The sequence below is a fragment of the Protopterus annectens genome, chromosome 12.part0, assembly GCF_019279795.1.
Source record: "Protopterus annectens isolate FY-2018-M chromosome 12.part0, PAN1.0, whole genome shotgun sequence".
NCBI lineage: Eukaryota > Metazoa > Chordata > Ceratodontiformes > Protopteridae > Protopterus > Protopterus annectens.
Genome location: NC_056746.1, coordinates 1,001,929,247 through 1,001,951,379, shown reverse-complemented (window position 1 = coordinate 1,001,951,379; position 22,133 = coordinate 1,001,929,247). Strand labels below are relative to the sequence as shown.

At 42.0% G+C, this 22,133-nt stretch overlaps 1 protein-coding gene across 1 annotated transcript in view; it reads left to right on the top strand.

Annotated features, from left to right (window-relative positions):
* ATP9A (ATPase phospholipid transporting 9A (putative)) overlaps window positions 1-22,133 on the top strand; it is a 2,147,009-nt gene that overhangs the window by 2,123,296 nt on the left and 1,580 nt on the right. Inside the window, exon 28 of the mRNA XM_044090027.1 lies at window positions 20,792-22,133. This exon is cut by the window's right edge and continues 1,580 nt beyond it. Within this exon, the coding sequence (XP_043945962.1) occupies window positions 20,792-20,928 (137 nt within the window). The 3' untranslated portion in view covers window positions 20,929-22,133. The remainder of the gene's footprint in view (window positions 1-20,791) is intronic.

The following is a 22,133-nucleotide window of genomic DNA, read 5'->3' as shown; positions in this document are numbered from 1 at the left end:
AGCCTGATTTTGGATATTTCATATAAAAATTGGGCTCTCTTAATGAAAATACAGAATTAATGAAGAAACTGGGAGAAAGACCTCTCATATATATCGGAAAAACATGTCCTTTAACAATTATTTGGAAAAAAGGGAATTCCCTTTTTCAACAAATGTGAGGAACCAACAAGGAAATGGAATGTTTAAATGTGGCTAATGGCACCAGTGTCCCTATATTTTGAAAACCTATAGTGTTACTACTGGGGGGAACCATTCATTCTAAAGGACGCTTTTCTTGTGATTCAAAATGTGTGGTTTATTTGTCTCAATGTAAAACATACCCAGCATTTTATGTTGGAAAACTAGTAGAAAAATGAGGGAATGTATTTATTAACATAATTATGATATTAGGAAAAAGAAGAATACCAACACATTATTTAAGCAGTTTGAGATATTTGGTGGTATGAATTAGCATTTTTTGTATTGGAACAGGTAAGAGTGGAATCGTGGGGGGGGGGGTATTGAAGAATTTATAGACAACTGTGAGCTCTGGTGACAGTTGCTGCATAATGATACACATTTTCCAGGGCTAAATGAAACATGTTCTATTAACTGCATTTTAAAATTAAAGCATTATGAGGTTTAAATATTGATTTAATATTTGCAGTTATTTTGGTATTCAGTAGTTTGATTTTAGATTATTTGTCATGCCAACAAAAAGGAAATTAGTGTTTTATTATTTTGATGGTCACTTATGATTGGTCATTTTTTGCCATGTGATCTGTAGGTATAATCATTTATAAATTAAATTAATTAATTTTTTTTTATTGTTCTGATGAAGTTCCGTTGGGAGGAATGAACATGCTTAACAATTAATAAAATAATTGTTTATTCAGTTCCTATCTGGGTGTTGAATGTCCTTTGCATTGCAGCAAGTGTTTTTGTATTTTGAGTTTGTGTAGTCTCTGCTGTTTTTTTTTTTTTTTTTGTATATACTAAGCCATTTTGAAGAAATGAACATGGGAACATGACCCCAGATTAAGCAGGCTCCCAGAATTTGGATGTGTGTTTTGGCTTTAGCATCCTGGCTTTCCAGAGAGATTCTTTGGGTCCCATGCCTTCCTGCTGCAATAGAGAACCAGGTTGGTTTGTGATATTATTACAGTTTAATAAAAGAGGGTTTGCTCTGTGGTTCCCACCAGTTTTTTTCTAAATGGGGAAAACTGTTCACAGGGAGTGCCATATGAAGTTCCCTCTCAGTCAGCTTCTGTGAAATCTTTTCAGAGAGGAGAGTGGAACACCTGTCTACCCACTTGGGTGACCAGCTGCTGGCATTCCTTTCTTGCGATTGTTGGGTGTGCTGTCATTGGTCATAATTCCGTAAGGCCACCACATTTTTGTGGACACCCTTCTTGGCTGTAGCTCATTTTATTGACATTAGTTTTGCTGTGCCCTAACTGGTCACCCCTGCACTTTGAGAAGGGCTGGATGTCTTGGGTTGGTAAACTGGCCATGGAAGTAGCTTGGGGCCCAAACTTGGATCCGAATAAGTCTTCTAGGTAAGAATGCAACCACCTTCTCCATGGTACATGTGAGGACCTGGGTGTTAGTATGGACAATGAGAAGTCTGTGATGGCAGAACCCAACACATTTCAGACCTGCTCCTCCTAATATCATTCCTTTTTGTTTGGTCTTTGATTGTTGGAGAATCCCCGTTGAAAGTTGAGAGCTCTTTCTGGGATTTGTCTTTCCACTGTCCACCTCCCACCCCCTTCTGTGGGGGGGGGGGGTCTTGTGTTGATGAAGTGAACCTAAAAAGCAGAATTTCTTGTCTGTTTTGCTGTAGAGTCGAGCATGTTCTTGGGGTTTCTCTCTTTAGGTTTGGCACATTGTCTGTATTGTGGTACTTTATGAAGCCATGCTGTCTTTCACTGATTAGTCAACATTCTGCTACTTGATTATGGTCTTGGGCTTTTTGCTATCAGCGGTTCATGTTATTGTGGCTGGGAAAATGATGGTAGTTACTGTAAACCACCTCCCCAGGCCATTTCTGGAGTTGCAATCTCAGAAATCGTGTATTGAATGAATCTTTCCTATAGAGAGTGGTCCCTCAATTACCAGGGACATCATGGTGCTTTCCCTCTCTTGTCACCAGAGCAGATAGGAAAGAAAGGTTTGAGTTAGTTCTGGTCTTCATTCGTTGATTCAGGTTGTGCCTGCATATTTTCCAGCAAGTCTCACTATTTTTACATCGTATTAAAGAGTGCGGGGAAGAAGACAGAAGTCATTCTCCATGCCTCTTCATGGCCACTGAGTAAAGACGTAAGAGACGTCTTCCATGATTTAAGTGGCAGCTAGGTATACCATGGGTCCTGGCCTAGGATTTACTACTTCTGATCCTGCCAAACTGGTCCATGGGGAGGGGAGACATAAAATATTAGAAGAACAAACCAAACAGAAACTTTGCAGTGTGGAGGGTGTGAAGCTCACTCCTTTAAATATATTATGCGCCTAGTTCATATATGTGCTACAAAATAATAAAATAGTAGGCAGTCCACAGATGAAAATGGAATATCCTTTATTGAAACACACAAATGAGTTATCCCAGTTGAGTATAATGAAAATATTGCTTTTGACCCAGTATAGGGTGCACACTGGGTTTTCTGAGACTTTGAGGGATACAGTGAATGTTTCTTTTTATAAAGTGATAGGAGCCTTCTACTCAGACCTCCAAGTGGAAGCAGTTCTCACTTGAGACATAGGAGTACCATGTGACATCTCTCTTGGTCATTCACAGATATTCTTCATGATCTAATGTTGCCTTTTCTGTCCATTCCTCAATGGATGGGTCTCTGATCTGACTACAGCCAGTTCCAAGCTTTGGATCCAGTGTTCAGGCTCCTTCCCTTACCTATAATCCCTACAAACAGAGTGGGCTACCCCAGATTTACTGATAAGTAAACTCTATACTTTTTTTCTCATTTCTCTTACAGATAGATATATACTTACATATCTACACACACACACACACACACACACACACACACACACACACACACAAAATCCCTCCCCCTTTTATCTAAATATATATATGTATATATATATATATGTATATATATATTATACATATTTAAGAATTTTTTCTTCTTCTCATAGTTTTTTATGGGATCAAGATGTCACATAAGCCATCTGTTTTTTAAAGGTGTGTTGCTTGTACTCACAAGTTTCCTAATTCTGATGAGCCCCACCAGAGACGATCTCTAAACCTTTGGAGCCAGTGCCACCTAGCAGGAAGTTGTGTGCACTGGACAAGATTCGGGAAGCATGTATACCTCTTATCTACATTTTTGGTAAGAGCACTGAGTTGCCTGGCACATGTTACTCGATTCCAGAAATATTTGACATAGGAGACCACCAAGTCTCTTCCAGGGACTTTGTCTCTGGATCAAAGAAAGGCTATTGCTTCACAGTTGGCTACCCTCCAATCTGTTTTTAATGCCTGTATGCGCCTTATCGTTAATGCTATATCTTTATCTCCAGAAGCAAGATGGACGAGAAGTCCTTTTCTGTTGCAGGGACCAAATTATTTACTTCTCAATCGACCTTCTCCAGAATTCAGAAGAGAACTAAGAGGATTTGTTTTTGGAAATCCCAAGGGTTTTCATTGGACACTTCTTGAAAAAGAGCTATCTGAGGCAGAGGGGAAACTGTCATAGTGGACATTGCCCAAGAAGCAGATGTGGTCTGTAAAACCAAGGCTTCAGGGGTCTTTTCTCAGAGAAGCTTTTCCAGCACTCCTGAATGTGTACCTGACTGTCATATTATGGTGGTAGTCGGGGGAACTTGTCTGCATCCAACAACCTGGACACTCATCACTCAAGACAAATGAGTGCAGAAGGTAGTAACCAGAGGCTGTGTCATACCTTTTCACACTCCCCCCATCACCTCAGAAAAGAATTCCCAAGGCTCCACCCTCAAAAAGAGAAATAGCCTCTTCAGAAATAAAGAAGATTCTAAGAAATTGAGTCATCCAAGATGTCCTGCTAGACCAGAAATGGTCTGGAATTTACTCAGGGTACTTTTTAGTGCCAAAGAATGTTGGGGACCTAAGCTGATTAAACAGATTTATAAAACAAAATTCCAGATGGTTGCTGTTTGGAACATTCTTACTTGCTCGGGAAGGACGATTGGATGTGCTTGATAGATCTTCAGGATTCGTACTATGACATAAAGATGGACAAGCGCTCCAGGAAGTATCTTCCATTTTGGCTGGTAGCCAGTCATTTCCAATACAGAGCACTTTGGACTCATCAGGTATTTACCAAGTGCTTGGCAGTGGTAACAGCTCCTATATGACTGCAGGGTTTCCAAGTACTCCCATACCTGAATTACTGCCCCTGCCAGGAATCTTCAACCCAGAGACTCCTTGCTCCAACTCTGCACAGACTTAGAAATTACAATAAATTTAAAAAAGTCCAGGCCACAACCAGTTCAGTCTCTGGATTTCATAGGAGCAATTTTTGGACACAAGATCTCAGATAGCGAAGCTGCCCTTCAAGAATCTCATCTCTTCACCAACATATCCTAGAACTTCTATTCTACTGGAAGCCACCTGCAAGACTAGTCCTTCCTCTTTTAGGTTTTGTGACTGCTTCAGTCACATAAGTTCCACTATCCAGATTCTACTTGCATGTTCTTTAATGCACCATGGCAGCTCATTGGTCAGTCAGAAATCAACCTTTATCTTTTCACGTGAGTCTAACGAACATCTGTATAACACACCTCCACTGGGGGCTAGAGTTTCCAGATGTTCAAGGATGTCCATTCATTCTGCCCCAGGTGTGTTCAGCTACAGAAAAGAAATAGCATCGAACAGCTAAATATAAAACAAAAAACATCTCTAAAACATAAGTTACTGAACACAGCTTTTTCGGGGGGGGGGGGTGGACATTGAATGGCCATAGTTGGCCAACACTGCAAAAGTAATCAAGGTGGGGAGTTGTACATCCCACCCCCCAGCCCAACTACATATACCAACTCCATGATCATACTACAGTGGGGAAAAGGGCAAATTTAAATTTTTTAAAAAAGGCATCTTTTGCTTACCTTATGCATTGCGATACTTCCTGGCTGTTGGCCAACTATGGCCAGTCGATAGCTCTTTCTGAAAAGAAAAAAAAAACATGTTCGGTAACTTATGTTTTAGATGCTTTTCATTCAGTATTTAGCTGTTTGATGCTGTTTCATTTCAATAGCTGAATAATGACCCTTCTGCCCTTTCCCTGAGTCACAATGACCATGAACATTTCCCAGCTGGAATGGGGTGGGAGGGGGGCATTTTTGGGGAAAAATAGCCCAAGGCACATGGTCTGAGATAGAGGCCAGTCTTCACATTAATATATTGGAGATGAGAGCAGTCCTCCTAGCACTGCAGGCCTTTCGAGACTCTTTTCCCTTACTTGTGACTTCCATCCAGACAGATAACATGGCAGTCGTCTTGTCAAAACAGGAGGGAACCATATATTATTCTTTGTGTCAAGAGGCCATGAGAGTGTGAGAAGGTCTAACACATCCATGGTCCCTGGGTCTCCTTTACACCTTTCCCTGATTCCAAAGTTCTTACAGAAAGTATCAGTGATGAAGGTCACTGTAATCCTCATAGCTCTTGATTGGCCTTGCCAAGTGTGGTTTCCTTCCTCTGGCCTTATCTAATTCACCTGCTTTTGATGCCAGTCTCAGACCCAGATTTAGTTTCTCACCCATCAGGGCTGCCTCATCTGAGCATTCAATCCCTCAAGTTGACGGTAAAGTTTCTCCAATTCCAGTGATAGTTCAGTGGTTCAGGTTGTCATCCCCAGTTGTTCACATATTGTCTTCCTTTCAGAAACCTTCCACTAGGAGGGCTTATAGAAGTAAACAGAAGAAGTTTTCTATATGGGCTGTTGAGAAAAATATAGATCCCTTTTCAGCCCCTCTTCCATCTGTCTTGGACTTTTACACATCTTTTTCAAGTGGTGACAGCTATTACACTATAAAAGTTCAGTTAGCTGCAATTTCCTCATTTCACATAGGGGGAAATCACACCCCCATAACTTCCCTTAGATTGTTCAAGGCACTTTCTTTGAGGTACTTTCCTACTTTGACTTCTCTAAGAGAAAGCCATAATAGGTACTTTCCAACTTCCGCCTTCTGTTAAGAGATTCAGTTCCTCCATGGGATATTACCATTGTTTTGCAGGCCCTCCCTTCGAACCCGCAGCAAAACTTGATTTGAAGTTTTTACCCTAGAAGATCTTATTGCTGGTGGCTGCCACTTCTGACAAGAAAATTTCTGAGCTACATGCCTTATCTTCAAAACTAACGTACCTAATTTTTCATAAGAACATTGTGTCTGTGAGAACCAATCCCTGTTTTCTCCCCAAGGTGGCTTGACAATCATCTGGTAATCAATCCATAAATCTTCCAGATTTCTTCCACAGTTTCTCAAACAATGGTGAATTTACTCTGCATTTACTAAATGTTCATCATCCGTTACATTTTTACCTACACCAAGCAGTTCCCCTTAGAAAATCCGATCAGTTATTTTGATCATTCTCCACTGCTAAATTAGGAAAACTGTCCAACGTCGCTCTTTCAAGATGGTTGCATTTTGTTGGTTTACCAAGAAAAGGAACTTCATCTCCCTTTCTCTCCAAAAGTTCATTCTACCAGATCTGGCTTCATCTACAGCCTTTTTCTCCAGTGTTCCATTTGATAACATATGTGCTGCAGGTGCCTGGTTCAAGGTTCATACCCTCATCTCATATTACAAGTAAGGTATGCAGCCCATCTCTAGGGGCTTCTTTGATTCAGTTGAAGTATCCTTCTGTGCGGCTGTCCAAGTATAAAAGTAGCTGGGACTCTGTCCCACTTATTGAGGAATGGACAGTAAAAACAATATCATAAAAAAGGTTAATGTATTCACCATAACAGTAGGTCATTGTTGTCTGTCTGTCATTTTCTCAACTCCCCTCTCATCATTCCCCTTCTTATTTTCTTTTTTTCTGGAAATATAGTCTGTTTTAAATATAATTTCATTGTGCAATAGATTTAGCTGACTTGGCTATAGCTCCTGGAGGTCCTGTCTTTTTCTGCCTTGCTTTCCTTATGCAGGTTACTAGTGTTTAAGTTAACTGCTGTCTTTGCACTGGATCCAAAGCTTGGAACTGGGCATATCCAGATCCAAGACCCATCCATTATGGAAAAGATAGAAACAGAAAACACCAGTCTATTGTTATGGTGAGTAAATAACTTGTTTTCTGATGCCTCTATGAGTGTGCCTTGTTTCTATTCCACAAGGATTCATAGGCAGTCATCTACCCAACTTTCCTGAAGTAGAGCTTATCTGAAGCCCAGTTCTGGTTGGCCATCTAGTTCCTTTGTAAGAGCTGCTTCTTCATCCTCCTTTGAAGTTTCATGTTTGAAAGGCTTGTTTATCTGTTGTGCGTGTGGATTCAGTGATACTGGAATTCATCACTGGCCCAAACTCTATCCCCAGCAGCTCTATCTCTGAGAGAATTACCTCAGAGTTTCAAGTGTTCAGGAGTTAGGTACCTCCTCTGGCCCTTTTCTGGGTTGGCTTCCTCTGACTTAATTTCAGTACCGTGTAGAGGGTAGTTTTGATTTTGTCCCTGAAGCAGTCCATTTATCTCTCCATTGCTTCATGGAGATGGAAACTGGGGGCAAAAGAGGACCCTTCATTCTCCTTCAGTGCACTGCCTGGTCAGGTGTTTCCTGAAGTGGTTACACTCATTTAATCAGGGGAGAAAGGGGTAGCAGTTGTAAAACAGACCTGTCTTTGAGGGGTAATATGTGCATTCCTTCCCACAATATGGGGATCTTGCCCACTGGTCTTTGCTGCATTCAAAATCTGCTCCGCTGTTGGAGTGCAACTTCTTTTGATTTATTTAGAATTCCGTATAAGAGATGATGTCATCATGACATTTGGTCTGTGGTGCTCCCTTTCTCTGAATGTTATTACTTTGATGACAGCACGTGGACGCCAGTCTTGGCTTCCTGTTGAAATGTCAGGACTTGCAATGCAAAGTATTGAAATGACAAAAAATACAGAAGAGTAATTCTCAAGCATTGCCAGTTCTCTTTTATACTTGTTTTTTTTCTGCAGTGAGATAAGCTCCCCCAAACCTCTATATACCAACTCCGATATTGCCACACCTTGAGGGAATGTTCTGAAAAATTACATTCTCAGACTTTGATGTATGTATGTCTGGATTTTGGTCATTTGGTCTCTACATTCTAAGACTCTGCATTATAAATCTTAGTGATTCAAATGGTTACCATCAGGCTTGTCTTAGAAAGTCTGCACTGCGGAATTCATGAACTCTAGTCTGTCATGGCTCAAGGTTGCACTGTGGAATTCCTGAACTCTAGTCTGTCATGGCTGTCAGCCTCCTCCTATCCTGTTGATTTACTGCTTGAGATTCAGCCTAACCATCTGACCTATCAAGTAGGACCCTGGATGTTAGAAAATATTTGTTCTTGCTTTATCAGTTGACCAGAGAAACCCTTATTTTATTTGTTTCCTTTTGTTAACCAGGTAGGTGCTCTGATTCTGAGACCTATTTCAGGCACAGCTCAGACCAAAAAGTATATACATTGTTATAGTGACAATTCTTGTCATAAATAATTTCCACTTTAAAGTGTATGCACATTATGTCCTTAGAGCATAAGTTATCTATAAGCAGTATGTCCCATTTTAAATCCTTAATTTAACAGTGATTAGTTAAAGCCTGCTATGGTTGGTAATTAGAAACAAAAGTCCAGTGAAAGGAAGCCTTAAAAATATAAAATGTCAATATATTAAGAAGAAATTACTAATTTAATTGGCTGTGTTATGTGATTTTACATTGATTGTATTTAAATGAGACTGAAAAACCTTTTCCTGCACACTGAAGAAGGACTCAAGTCCAAAAGCTTTGTGATTTGGGATTTATTAAAATGTGTTTGGATTTTATTTCTACGTGTCAGGTGATTTCTGTTACTGGACTTTTTTCTTTTTGGACTTTTGGTTGTCACAGTGAAGGTTTACCATAATGCTGATCCTTTTTACCATATGGCTGGTAATTAGCTTAGTGGTTATAGCATTTAGTAATTAGAATACCAGTAAATAGTTTACAGGACAATGTGTGGTATAATCTAGGAATGAATGTAGAGTAGGTACATACATATTAGATCAGTATAGTGTTAAAATAGAATACATTGACCAGAATGTTTCACCCTACAAAAATGCAACTTGTAGCTCATTGGCCATTTTGGGCTAATTTCTATCATAGGTTCATAGGTTCATACTAGGTTATCTGCCCTAGGGCATTTATAAGCCTAGCCAGAGTTGTGTGGCTTTCACCACCCCTTAGGTTGAAGAATACTATACCCATTAGTTTGCCGTGCCTCTGTCCAGCAGTGATACAGAGATGATCCCCGGGGTAAACCTACGATCTCCCATCCACTGGTCAAGATTCCTCTTGAACAGAGCCAGCGAGGTGCTCTGTCTCACATGGACTGGGATTCTGTTCCACAGCATAGGGAGTCTCTGGGTGATGAATCTGTCCCTCCAGCATGTCCTATTTATATCCGTGTTGAGGTTTAAGTCTCTTGCTCTTGTGGCTCTGGTGGATTTGGATTTTTTGAGGTGGAGCATGTCCATTAATTCCGGGTTGGACATGGCCTTGTATGTCAGGCACAGGTCACCTCTGAGCAGACGGTATGCGACTGAATAGAGCTGGAGTTTCTTCAGTCGGGCAGCATATGGCATATTTTTGAGCCCCTTTATCATTTTGGTGAGGAACTTTTGGGGTCTTTCCAATTGCTGCAGGTGTCGGGTAAGATACATCCCGAATGGGGCATTGTACTCAATCATTGGTCTGATAAGTGAAGAGTACAGGGGAACAATGACCTCCCTTGATCTGGATGTGAATCCCTTCATAATCAGGTGGGCAATGTAGAAGGTTCTCCTAACGACTTTGGCAATGTGAGTGTCAAAAGAAAGGTTACTGTCAACTTGGGTCCCCAGGTCCCTGATAACCTCTTCTGTGCTTAATGGATTGCCACCTATGTGGTAACTTGGGGTTACCTTGTTTTTACCAAAGGGTATGACTATACATTTTTGGCGTTTAGCTTAAGGCCATGGCTCTGGCACCAGTTATCCGTTTCTATGAGACCTCTCTGAAGAATATCTGTGTCTGATGGATTTTCAACTATGGCGCCCAGTTTGCAGTCATCTGCAAACTTTGTCAGCCACAATCCTCCTATGTTTGCCTGCACTTCTGAAAAGTAGATGCCGAGCAAGAGGGGGCCCAGGACTGAGCCTTGTGGGACACCGCTTGTGACCGGCTTGGAGTCTGACATGGCACCAGCAACTCTAACCCTGTGGGTTCTGTCCTTGAGCAACCCATCTTGTGACATATGGGTTTACATTTAAGCTGGTGAGCTTTTCTATGATACCCGAGTGGGGTATTGTGTCGAAAGCTTTTGCAAGGTCAAGGTAGGCTGTGTGAACTGCCTTACCCTCATCAATGGCCTTGGTGACTGTTTCAAAAAAGTCGACCAAGTTCAAGAGGCATGATCTGCCCTTGACAAAGCCGAATTGGGTAGGATCCAATGTCTGTAGGTCCCCTATGTCTTTATTTATGAGTTCCATTATGATCCTCTCCATAGCTTTGCAGACCAGGCTTGTTAAGCTTATGGGGCGGTAATTACCAGGGTCCGTAGAAGCACCGCCTTTGTGGAGTGGGACCACAGTTGCTGTACGCCACTGTTTGGGTACGTATCCTGTGGTAAGGCTAAGATTAAACAGCAGCCTTATGTGTGGGTTTAGTTCCTCATTGAGTTCGTGTAGCACACAGCCGGGGACACCATCCCATTGATGCTGTGTTTTTAGCTTTAGAGAGAGCAGCTCTCACCTGGGCATTTGAGATGATTGGGAGGCTACACTCTGCTGGGATAGATATTTCTCCTTTTGGGGGGAAGGGAGGGGAGAAATTTTCACTGAACCTGTCTGCCAGTATGTTTGCAATGTCTGTGGGTTCAGTGATTTTTGTATCATTTTGGACTAATTCTGAGCATATCTGGGAGTTTCCACCCAGATTTCTAACATAGCTAAAGAAGGCCTTATGATTGTCTTTTGTGTCCTTGGCGATTTTTCTCTCAAAGTTGGCCTTGGATGATTTTATGAGTGATCGTAGTTTTTTACTAGTATTGATCAGAGATGTCTTCCCTTTTAGGGATTTTGCTCTATCTTGTAGTAGCTTTCTCCTCTTGTTGTAAAGTTTGTTTATGGCTGGGGTCCACCAGATCGGGCGCTTGCCTTTGGTGGAAAGGGTCTTGATTTTATTTGGGATTGCTTGATCCATGCAATCCTGGAGGTGCTCAGAAAGCATTTGTAAGGGATTCAGCAGCGTGGGTTGTGGTTTCCAATGGCTCAGGGGCCTTGAAGGATACCACACCAGTCTTAAGAAGTGTGAAGTTGGCTTTTGAGAAGTTCTTCACTGTGGTCTTTTTGTTGGGGTGGGGCGGGATGTGGATCTCCAGCGAGATTAGTTTATGGTCTGATCTCACCAATGAGGGATATACTTCCGGTGTGGAGCATTTTGTCCCCATGTTTGTGATGATCAGGTCTAGTATATTTTCACCTCTTGTGGGAATGGTGACAAGTTGTTCCATAGCATTTGAGTTTATGAACTCCAGGAACCTTTGGGCTAGGGTATTTGGGGCTTGAGTAATGTTCCCAGTCTATGTTTGGGTAGTTGAAGTCACCCAATATGATGGTGTTTGGAGAGACATTTATACTCTCCAGTGTCTTCAGGAAGGCTGTGTGGGGTTCCTGAGTTTGAGAGGGTGGCCTGTAACATGCTACAAACTGTAGAGCAGTTTTGCCTATGGTTAATTGCACCTGAATGGTCTCTGATGCTTCGTGAGTTGCCACCAGCCTGGAGGTGTGGGTATCCTTGATGAATATGGATACACCCCCTCCTTTTGTGGTACGATCCGGGTTTTGGGGCCGGAACGCATGATATGAGGTAAAACCTGATAGTGCCGGGGTGCTCTCAGGAGCCTTGAACCAGGTTTCAGTCACAGCACAGACATCGATGTTCTCCATACTGAGGAGGGCTTCGTGGGTGTGCATCTTGAGATTTAGACTTCTGGCATTGAGCAGCATTACCCTTAGTTTTTTTCCATTATTGTTTTCTAGGGCGGTGGGTTTAGAATTTGAGCCTTGTCTAAAAAGGCACTATGGGGTGGCAAGAGCCTTTGCCAATATCCGAAACCCAGGGTGACAGGTGCAAGCCGCCCTTAAGCAGCGTGGCTTGTCAAGCATGTCATGCCAGGCAGACAGACATTGGATCCTTAGAATGACACCAGAAATTAAGCCAATTATTAAAACTGATCATTTTGTCTCTGTATTGTGGCATCATTCTTGGTGAAGGTAGGATACTGCTCAGGGTCAGGGTCATACCAGCCTGGGCTACATAATCTGACAGCTCCTTTATGTCTCTTTTCATGTAGTCCAGGGAGGTACGTCTCAGGTCATTCACACCGGCATGGACAATGACTGAGTCATACTTGTACTTGCTGTGGAGTGACCTGAGTGCTTGTGTTATGTGGCGGATTCTAGCGCCCGACAGGCAGCTTACTGTGACCCTCTCCTTGTTCAGTCTGGTGAGTGGGACGTCAGTGTGCCTGACTATGGAGTCACCTATGACAAGTGTGTCTGGCATTGTGTTTGGCCTTAAGGGCTGTGACTGATTTGCACACTGACTTTGTGATCTATGTGTTGCTTGTGTTATGTCATGAGGTGGCAGTTGTTTGGGTGTCTGCTTTGGAGGCCTCTGCTGTTTTGGTAGATTTTTGATCAGTGCCTCCGAGTATGTGTTTGTGTGTTTGTGTTTGATTTGTAGTTGTGATAGTTCTATGTGAGACTGGGTTTATGGTGTGTGTGGTTACCTTCTCCTCCTGTCTGGTTTTGCCAGTCCTGAGTTGAGAGAGCTCAGCCTCCAGTTTGGCTATATAGTTGCATCTCCCGCATGTATTTGTGTTTTGTGAGAGGAGGAGAGGGTTGTCTGTGTACATGAGGCAATTGTAACATTGCCTCAATATTCCCAGATTCACCAGCTGAGCAGGAGAGGACGCAAGCAACTGACCCTTTGACATGCTAGAAGAAATGAAAAAGTTTGCTGTGTAACTGAGTCAGAAAGGACCTATAGGGAAGTGGGTACTCAAGGGGGTTTTAAGCTAGTGAAGTACTTTGTATAATATAGAAGTGCTTTACCTGACTAAAATATGCTTTAGGAACAAGTGCTGAGCTTTACAGATAGAGAATAGACTGTTTAGATTACAAGTAGAGCAGTTCTAAGGGAAAAAGTGAAGAGCAGACTTTACGGAGCCAGAAATAGTTTAACCTTGTTTAACCGGCGCTGCCCGATGGTGCTCTAGTGGCAACTCCGCTAAATGCAGAAAAGGCAATAAGTCAGTAGTACAGGCTAGCACACTTTAGTGGGCAGCCAAACAATTAAATTAAACAGCAAACAAACACTTTTCGACTTGAATTAGACTAATTTCCACTAAAATGTACTTTTAAGTGCAGATAATAAAAAATGCAGTAAATAACTATGAAAACAGTTAAAGCTTGCTCTAGGTAAGCAGTAGAAGGTAAAACAAATATAAAAACAGCAGGATACTTAATCAGGAAAGCAGTCGCTTTTTTTCAGTTCTCTGTAGCTAGGAAGACTCAACAGGACCACGTGGAGCTGTGTCTGAGCAATATGGCTTCAAAAAATGCCAGAGGCAGATTTTAACCAGGGAACTTCAAAAGAGCTAGAAATGGTCCAAAATGACCAATTACTACAGCTTCTTGTGCTGAGGTCACTTCCCTCAAGGACAGGTAGGCTATTCAAGGCTCCCCACTCCCACTGGTGAGCTAAGAAACTTCCTTCTATCCAAGTAAGGCAATGGACAACACAGGAACTACAACACAGCCCAGGATACAGCAAGGCCTGTAAACTGGTCTAACTAGTTTAGGAGAGGCAGGAAAACAAGGAATATTTTTTTGGTTTTAAATAGAAACACACAGAAATGCAGAAAAGGCAATAAGTCAGTAGTACAGGCTAGCACACTTTAGTGGGCAGCCAAACAATTAAATTAAACAGCAAACAAACACTTTTCGACTTGAATTAGACTAATTTCGACTAAAATGGACTTTTAAGTGCAGATAATAAAAAATGCAGTAAATAACTATGAAAACAGTTAAAGCTTGCTCTAGGTAAGCAGTAGAAGGTAAAACAAATATAAAAAAACAGCAGGATACTTAATCAGGAAAGCAGTCGCTTTTTTTCAGTTCTCTGTAGCCAGGAAGACTCAACAGGACCACGTGGAGCTGATCTCCCTGGTATAAAAACCGCTTAGCATGGATTTGCGCTGGCCAAGACTCTTGCCACCCCAATACTGCCTTTTTTAGGCAAGGCTCAAAAGACAAACCCACCTCCATAAACAACAGTAATAAACAAAAACTGAGGGTAATGCTGCTCAACGCCCGAAGTCTAAACCTCAAAATGCACGCACTCGAGGCTCTCCTTAGTATGGAAGAAATCGACGTATGTGCCTTGACAGAAACCTGGTTCAAGGCTCCAGAGAGCACCCCAGCACTCCCAGGCTATAACTCCTACCATACCTTTAGGTCTCAAAACCAGGACCAGAACACAAAAGGAGGGGGGGTGTCCATATTCATCAAGAACACCCACACCTCCAGGCTAGTAGCACAGCACGCGGAATCTGTGACCATCCAAGTGCAATTGACAGCGGGTAAATTGACTGTTCAATTTATAGCTTGCTACAGATCTCCCACCTTGTCTCAGGACCCTCACGCATCATTCCTGAGAACATTAGGAAGTATGAAGATTCTACCCAACACCATGCTACTGGGTGACTTCAACTATCCAAACATTGACTGGGAAAACTACTCAAGCTCAAATGCCCTAGCCCAACACTTCCTTGAGTTTATAAACTCAAATGCCCTGGAACAGCTGGTCACCACCTCCCACAAGAGGTGACAACATACTGGACCTGGTCATCACCAACATGGGAAACTTATGGTTCCACACCTGAGGTAAACTCGTCATTGGTAAGATCAGATCACAAACTAATCACACTGGACATCCACATCGCAACTCACCCCTCCCTCCCCCAACAGTCAAGAAAATCAAGGTAAAAAACTTCTCTAAAGCCAACTTCACACTCCTCAAGACCGAGGTGGGAAGTTTCAAAGCTCCCAATCAAATGGAAAATGATGACCCATCGGCAGAATCCTTTACAAGCGCATTCTGTGAACACCTTCAAAAATGCATGGACCGAACCATCCCAAGTAAAACCAAGACCAACTCCCCAAAAAAGTCTGGTGGACCCCCGGCCATAAATAAACTTTACAACAGAAGGAGGAAACTCCTGCAAGATAGAACAAAATCCCAAAATAAGAAGGCATCTCTGATTAACATCAGTAAAAAACTGCACTTCCTCATTAAATCATCCAAGGCCAACTTTGAAATAAAAATAGCCAATGACTCTAAGGATAACCACAAGGCCTTCTTTAACTATGTCAAGAGTCTACGGGCAAACTCTCAGATATGCTCTGAGCTAGTGCATAATGGCCATAAATACACTGAACCAACCGACATTGCCAACATCCTGGCTGACAAGTTCTGTGCAAACTTCACCCCCCCTCTCCACCAAAGGGGCTAGCAGCCATCCCAGTAGAATGTGGCGCTCCAGATATCTGACACATAAGTAAAGACAGACCTTGCAAAGGCCAAAAACACAGCATCAACGGGACCAGATGGTATCCCAGGTTGTGTCTTACACAAGCTTCAAAATGAACTAACCCCCCCATCTCAAAACACTATTCAAACTCAGCCTCTCTACAGGCTATGTACCCAAAGAATGGCGTACAGCAACAGTCGTACCACTCCACAAAGGTGCCACAACTGACCCTGGGAACTATCGCCCTATAAGTTTGACTAGCCTGGTCTGCAAAGCCATGGAATGCATTGTCATGGAGCTCATTAACAGGGACAGTGGGAACCTCCAGACACTGGACCCCACCCAGTTCGGCTTTGTTAAAGGCAGATCTTGCTTCCTGAACTTGGTCGACTTCTTCGAAACAGTCACCAAGGCCATAGATAAAGGGAAGGTGGTCCACACAGCATATCTGGATCTCGCTAAGGCGTTCGACACTATCCCACACTCAGGAATCATAGACAAACTCACCAGCTTAAATATCAACCCCCATGTCACGAGATGGGTTGCCAACTGCCTCTCAGACAGAACCCACACGGTAAGAGTGGCAGGCGCCATGTCTGACTCTAAACCAGTCACAAGCGGAGTCCCACAGGGGTCAGTCCTGAGACCCCTCCTGTTCGGTATATATTTCTCCGAAGTACAGGCAAATGCGGAGGGACTGTGGCTAACCAAGTTCGCAGATGACTGTAAATTGGGTGCAATAATTGACTCTCCAGCTGACACAGACATCCTGCAAAAGGGTCTCTCAGAGACAAACACCTGGTGTCAAAGTCACGGCCTCAAGCTAAATGCCAAAACATGTATAGTAATCCCATTTGGGAAAAACAAAGTACCTACAAACTACCACATAGATGGGAATCCACTAAGTACAGAAGAAGTAATTAGGGACCTGGGTACCCAAGTAGATAGCATGCTCTCCTTTGAGAACCACATAGCCAAAACAGTCAGGAAATTCTTCTATGTGGCACACCTGATCACAAAGGGTTTCTCATCCAGATCCAAGGAGGTGATTGTGCCCCTTTACTCCTCACTCATCAGGCCCATAATAGAGTACAATGCCCCATTTGGGATGTACCTCACTAAGAGGATTAAGGGCCTTAAACAATTACCCTATGAAGCACAACTAAAAATGCTCCAGCTCTTCTCAGTCGCTTACCGTCTGCTCAGAGGTGACTTATGCCTGACCCATAGGGCCATGTCAAACCCTGAACTAATGGACATGCTTCACCTCAAAAAAAGGAGATCCCTCAGAACCACTCGTTCTAGCAACTTGAACCTATGCACAACAATAAATGGGACATACTGGAGGGATAGATTCCTGTCCCAGTGACTCCCCTCACTCTGGAATAGAATCCCAATCCATATTCGACAGAGCTCCTCTCTGACCCTCTTCAAGAGAAATCTTGATGAGTGGATGGGTAATCTTAAGTTCTACCCTGGGATCACTTCAGGAGCCCTGTTAGACAGAGGCCTAGGTTACTAATCTAATGGGGAGGTGAAAGCCATCACTCTGTGGCTAGGCCTATAAATGCCTCTGGGCAGATAGCCTAGTTCTTACCTATGAACCTAAGAAATATTGTTACTGTAGCAAGTAAAACATCCAAAATAGAAATGCTGTCAGTGCAAAAAACTGATGACAAAGTAATACAAGTACATTCAATTTGCTACTATAGAAGCATATGTAAATATAGAGACTTTGACAACTTTACTAAAGCAGTCATACTTTTTTTCATGATAAATCAGGAATGCCCTACCCCCATTCCCTTTTACATTACCACCCCTCTAACCAGCCACCATCAGCTGTTCGTATTCCTTGTAAGTCAGGCAAAGTATATGCTGGTATATCACTTCCAGCAATGGGGTGACTAACTGACGTCATTATGTAGTAATTTGCATAAAAGTCTTTTCAGGTGGTTAGGGGTGACCTAGTGTGTACAGGGAATGAGTGACTCTATAGAAGTTATTGAGATGCATCATTGCATGCAGTGTTGTGTGTGGCAATCCAACAAGCACTAGAACTTCCAGGAAAAAAATGCCAAGTTATAAGTGGTGGAAAAGTGAACTCAACCATAGGACACATTGAGAAGGGTTCATTCACATATCACCTGATATGGTAAAATACATCAAAGTTATATATGTCCCATAACGTTAGATAAGCATGAGCAGGTCTATCCTCATCAACAGTCAGGACTAAGGCTGATATGACTTAAGGAGCTTGGCAGTTGAAACTTTCCCAGGCTACTAGCCCCTCCTAGTTTACCCATAATGTTTTCCAAGCAAGTCTCCTTTCAAGATCTCTGTTAGGTTATGCTAAGGCAAAAGATAAACAACGATTTTTCACAAGGGAGTTATCTGCACCACATCTGCCCTGAGGCAGTGAGCTGTGGGTGAGTATGCTAAACAACGCCTTGCTCATTGAGCTCTAACGTTATGGCAAGTTCATAATGCTTGTATCAGAGGTGAAGTGGTCCATCCTTATCACCAATCAGGACAGTCTCAAGCTTATATTCTTTAGGTGGACCACCTCATGGAAATATACTACGAATGACTGTGCCCTAAAGGTAGATCTAGACTTGGATATCACATCCAGCTTATATTGTCCTATGAAAGTATTCCATGCAACCCATGTAGCTACTACACACCTTGAAATGTCCCTGGGACTCTTCCGAAAAGTGGTTAATGGCTCAGTTGGATTATCCCTATCAAAACAGGAAGTAAAATAGAATGTTTCATGTTGTTTTGGTAGAGTGAGTGCTAGGCTTAGAAAATAAGAACTATATTTTTATAACAGATTTTAATGCAATCAGACAGTTGCTTAAGTAGGGTGAGGTGAGAAATGGAGACCAGTTTCTGTTTCAAAAATGAAACGAACAATTACTAATATTTTCTAATAGATAATGTTCTATCCACATAAAAATTAAACTACCGGGGAACATCTACACAGTGTAGCAAGTTTTGTTCCCTGTTAGTGTATTCTGAAAGAAAACAGGGAGATTAATAGTGTGGGTAAGATTGGTTTCTTTAGCTCTTAGCTTTAATCCTCTACACTGTCTGTATGGAAGATCAAATGAAGAAGGTTTGTGCACATTGCTTATAATTCAGAACACCTTCGAGCACAGGCGATTGTTACTAGAAAAAGAATCGTTTAAGATGCTCTCTTCTGTTCCACCTTTGCAGCTAGATCAAAAGGAGTTGTAGAGAAGAGGTAAGTGAGTAAATTGAGCTACTGCACTCTGAGGAGTAAGCATCCTGACTGAAGAAGTTGTTCCATGTATGATTGAATGTCTAGCAAATATCCAGTGAATGTATACATCTCACTAAGCTTTGTCTTGGACTTTGTGTTCACTGTAGCTCTGAAAGATTGTAAGAGACTCAGAAAGGACACCAGCATTTCTCTCTTTTTGGGTGAGTAGAAGCTGGTCATTTGGTAAGGAAACCCCCATCACCTTTTGCCGCATCTGGTGTTCCACAACTATGGAGATGCATTTACTGAACACATTGTTGAGATTAGACAAAAGGAAGAATCCAGAATTAATAATGGCTGATTCTTTCCGAATTGTAAGAAGCTTCTGGACTGAGGGTGATTTGTATGTGAAGGTAGGCATTCAGAACATCTAAAGAACACATCCAGTCTCCTCTTTACAGACAAGTTAGGATGGACTGCATAAAGACCATCTGCAAATACTAGGTATATACTGATTTAGGCTGCTGAGATTAAGTATGGGTCTCTAAGGTGCGAAGTAACCTGGAATAAAACACAGATCCTTTCTGGGCAGGTGGGAGCTTCTTGGATAGCTCATTTTTGTGAGAGGTTTAACACCACTTTTCTTACCTCACTCTTTTTAATGGGGTGGGGACATCTGGCAAAGGGAGAGAGTAGGACTGGGGATGGTTGGGAAAGGGAAATATAAAGCCTGTAGATGTTATCATTCTGAACCACTTGTCTCTCAGGTTGGCCAGCCATGCAGACAAGTAGAGACATAGATCGCATCTGACTTGCTCCAGAATGGGACAATTGGTGTCAGGAATTTGACTGCACGTCCCAGGCAGATAAAGTATTCCTACTGTTTCCTGTTGTTACTACATTTGGGCAGGTGACCGTGGGGGAATTTGTTGCTGCAACAGTAGTTACTCTAGATCCTTAAATATTTCACTGCTCTTGGCCAAGTCAAAACCAAAGATGTGGACTCCACTGTATTCCAAAAAAACAGGTGTTGGGAGTCCAGAATGTCATGCCATCTTCTGTACTTAAAAGTACCACTGTGTGGTCTGTCTTTGAAGCCCTGTAGGCTTTAATGAGATAAGGAAGCCCACACAAGTAGTACTGCAGGTGTGAAGTGGAATATAGCTTAAAGATGGTATCCTGACACAGCTGTGCAAGAGAGACAATGTCTCTAAAGAGCAACTAACGCAAAGGAATATCAACTCCTATCTACTTTTTTGTTCTTTTTTTAATAATAGGAAAAGAACTCTTAAAAAGTAAAAGTTGTAGCAGAAAAATCAGAGTACCAGACCAAGCTTGTTATGGTGGGGCATTTGTTTTGCAGAAAGCGTAACCAGGTACAGAACCTCAATAAATTTAATCAGAAATTGGAACACTGGTGGAAAGACAGAGAGTAGCTAAAATATCAGTCATGTAGGGGAAAAATGTATAAATTCAATAATAAAAGTCAAGAGTAGCTTGGGGCATTTCTCTGATGCAAGCACTAAAGCATGGCAAAAGAAGTCAGGATAGGAAGTTTACTGGCAGAGTATTGTGGGTAAGAGGGGAGGGGCTAGTAGCCTGAGAAAATTCCAGATGCCAAGCTAAGTCCTTCCAGTCTTAAGTGTCGAATGTTCATGAGAATGGACCTCATCTCAGATGTATCAGTTGTATATTTAGAATGCATCACCCTCGTGAAAACACTAACGGTGACCATGAATGCTGTATGCAGAATTTTGATTAACATTACTTTTTCTCTCTCTTTCAGATGTTTATTTTATTATAACCCTGTCATTCTTGTGGAAAGTTACTGTGATAACCCTTGTAAGCTGTCTTCCACTCTATGTTCTGAAATACCTTAGAAGAAGATTCTCTCCGCCAAGTTACTCAAAACTCACATCCTAGATGAAACAGCCACGTAAAACTGAATGACAAGTGAGTTCTGCCTCTTCCTAACAGACAAGCATCATGGCACTGGAACCTGGGAAGACAGCTGAATATGGAAAATGCAGTAAATGGCACCTTCTACTGGGTACTAAGATGAGTGAATTGGACTCAGAACATCAAAACATACTAATGCAGAATTGTGTTTTTAGAAGGATAAATGTTAATTGGCTTACTTGAATTGTTTCAAAACATGTATATATTTTAGGGAATTTAACAAGGGATTGTCCTGACAGTGGCGTTTTGTGTCCAGGACACATTTCTTAAACTGCTGTGGTAAACAGAGTTGTCCTTTTTTCAAAGTGTTTTGCTCCTTTATAATATTCTCCAGCATAGTCAAAGGTCCATTGTGTGGCTGGCCTACTTTGATGCTTTTGTAGAAATACCTTATGTGAGACGTTATACAGAACAATGACCCCCTCCCCACCAGTTTCTTGGAATGATTTTAACAACCCTCCTGGGGATGTAGTGCCAAGGACCCAACACATTTCCTTCTGCTTTTTAGCTCTTGGGAGCACTGACACACACACTGAGACTTGCTCTTTAGGCAGTATTGAGTTTTAGCCTTGACATTTCCTGTTAGAGAATTAGGAAGTTGTGCTGTGCAAAAAATGAAGTATCATGCAGAATATGATGTAAACTACCATTCTGTGTATGCAGAAAGAGCCCTGTAACAGGAAGCCCATGACTTTGGTGTGCCTCTAACACTGCGAGGGCATTTGTACAGAGCAGCAGATGTGCATCAGCAGTCCTTGCCTAAAGCCAACTGGGAACGTGTTTCAAGGCATCACAGTTTTAAAGTCACCAGCAATCTGCTTCCTGAAGAACTTCGCTCATGTATAAAGTTGTATTTATGAAGTTTTTTTTTTTTCTCATTTGGGTTCCTGTATATTAGTCCAGTATGCCAGAGCTAAATAATTTTGTTTGAAGTAGTGAAGTGCAGAGTAACCCCAAAATGAGAGCACTGAACAATGAGGAAGAAGGGGACAACAGTTCATATACTTCCAGGTCAAGTCGGTCTTCCCTGGTATACTGTAAACCTGTTAACTGTACCAGAAGCTTGCTGATTCTTTGCAACTGAATTGTAAAATTGTAATTAAAAAAAAAGTCAAAGGGTACAAGTTAGCTAGACTTTTGGAAACAAAATAGAAGAATGATCTTTGTGG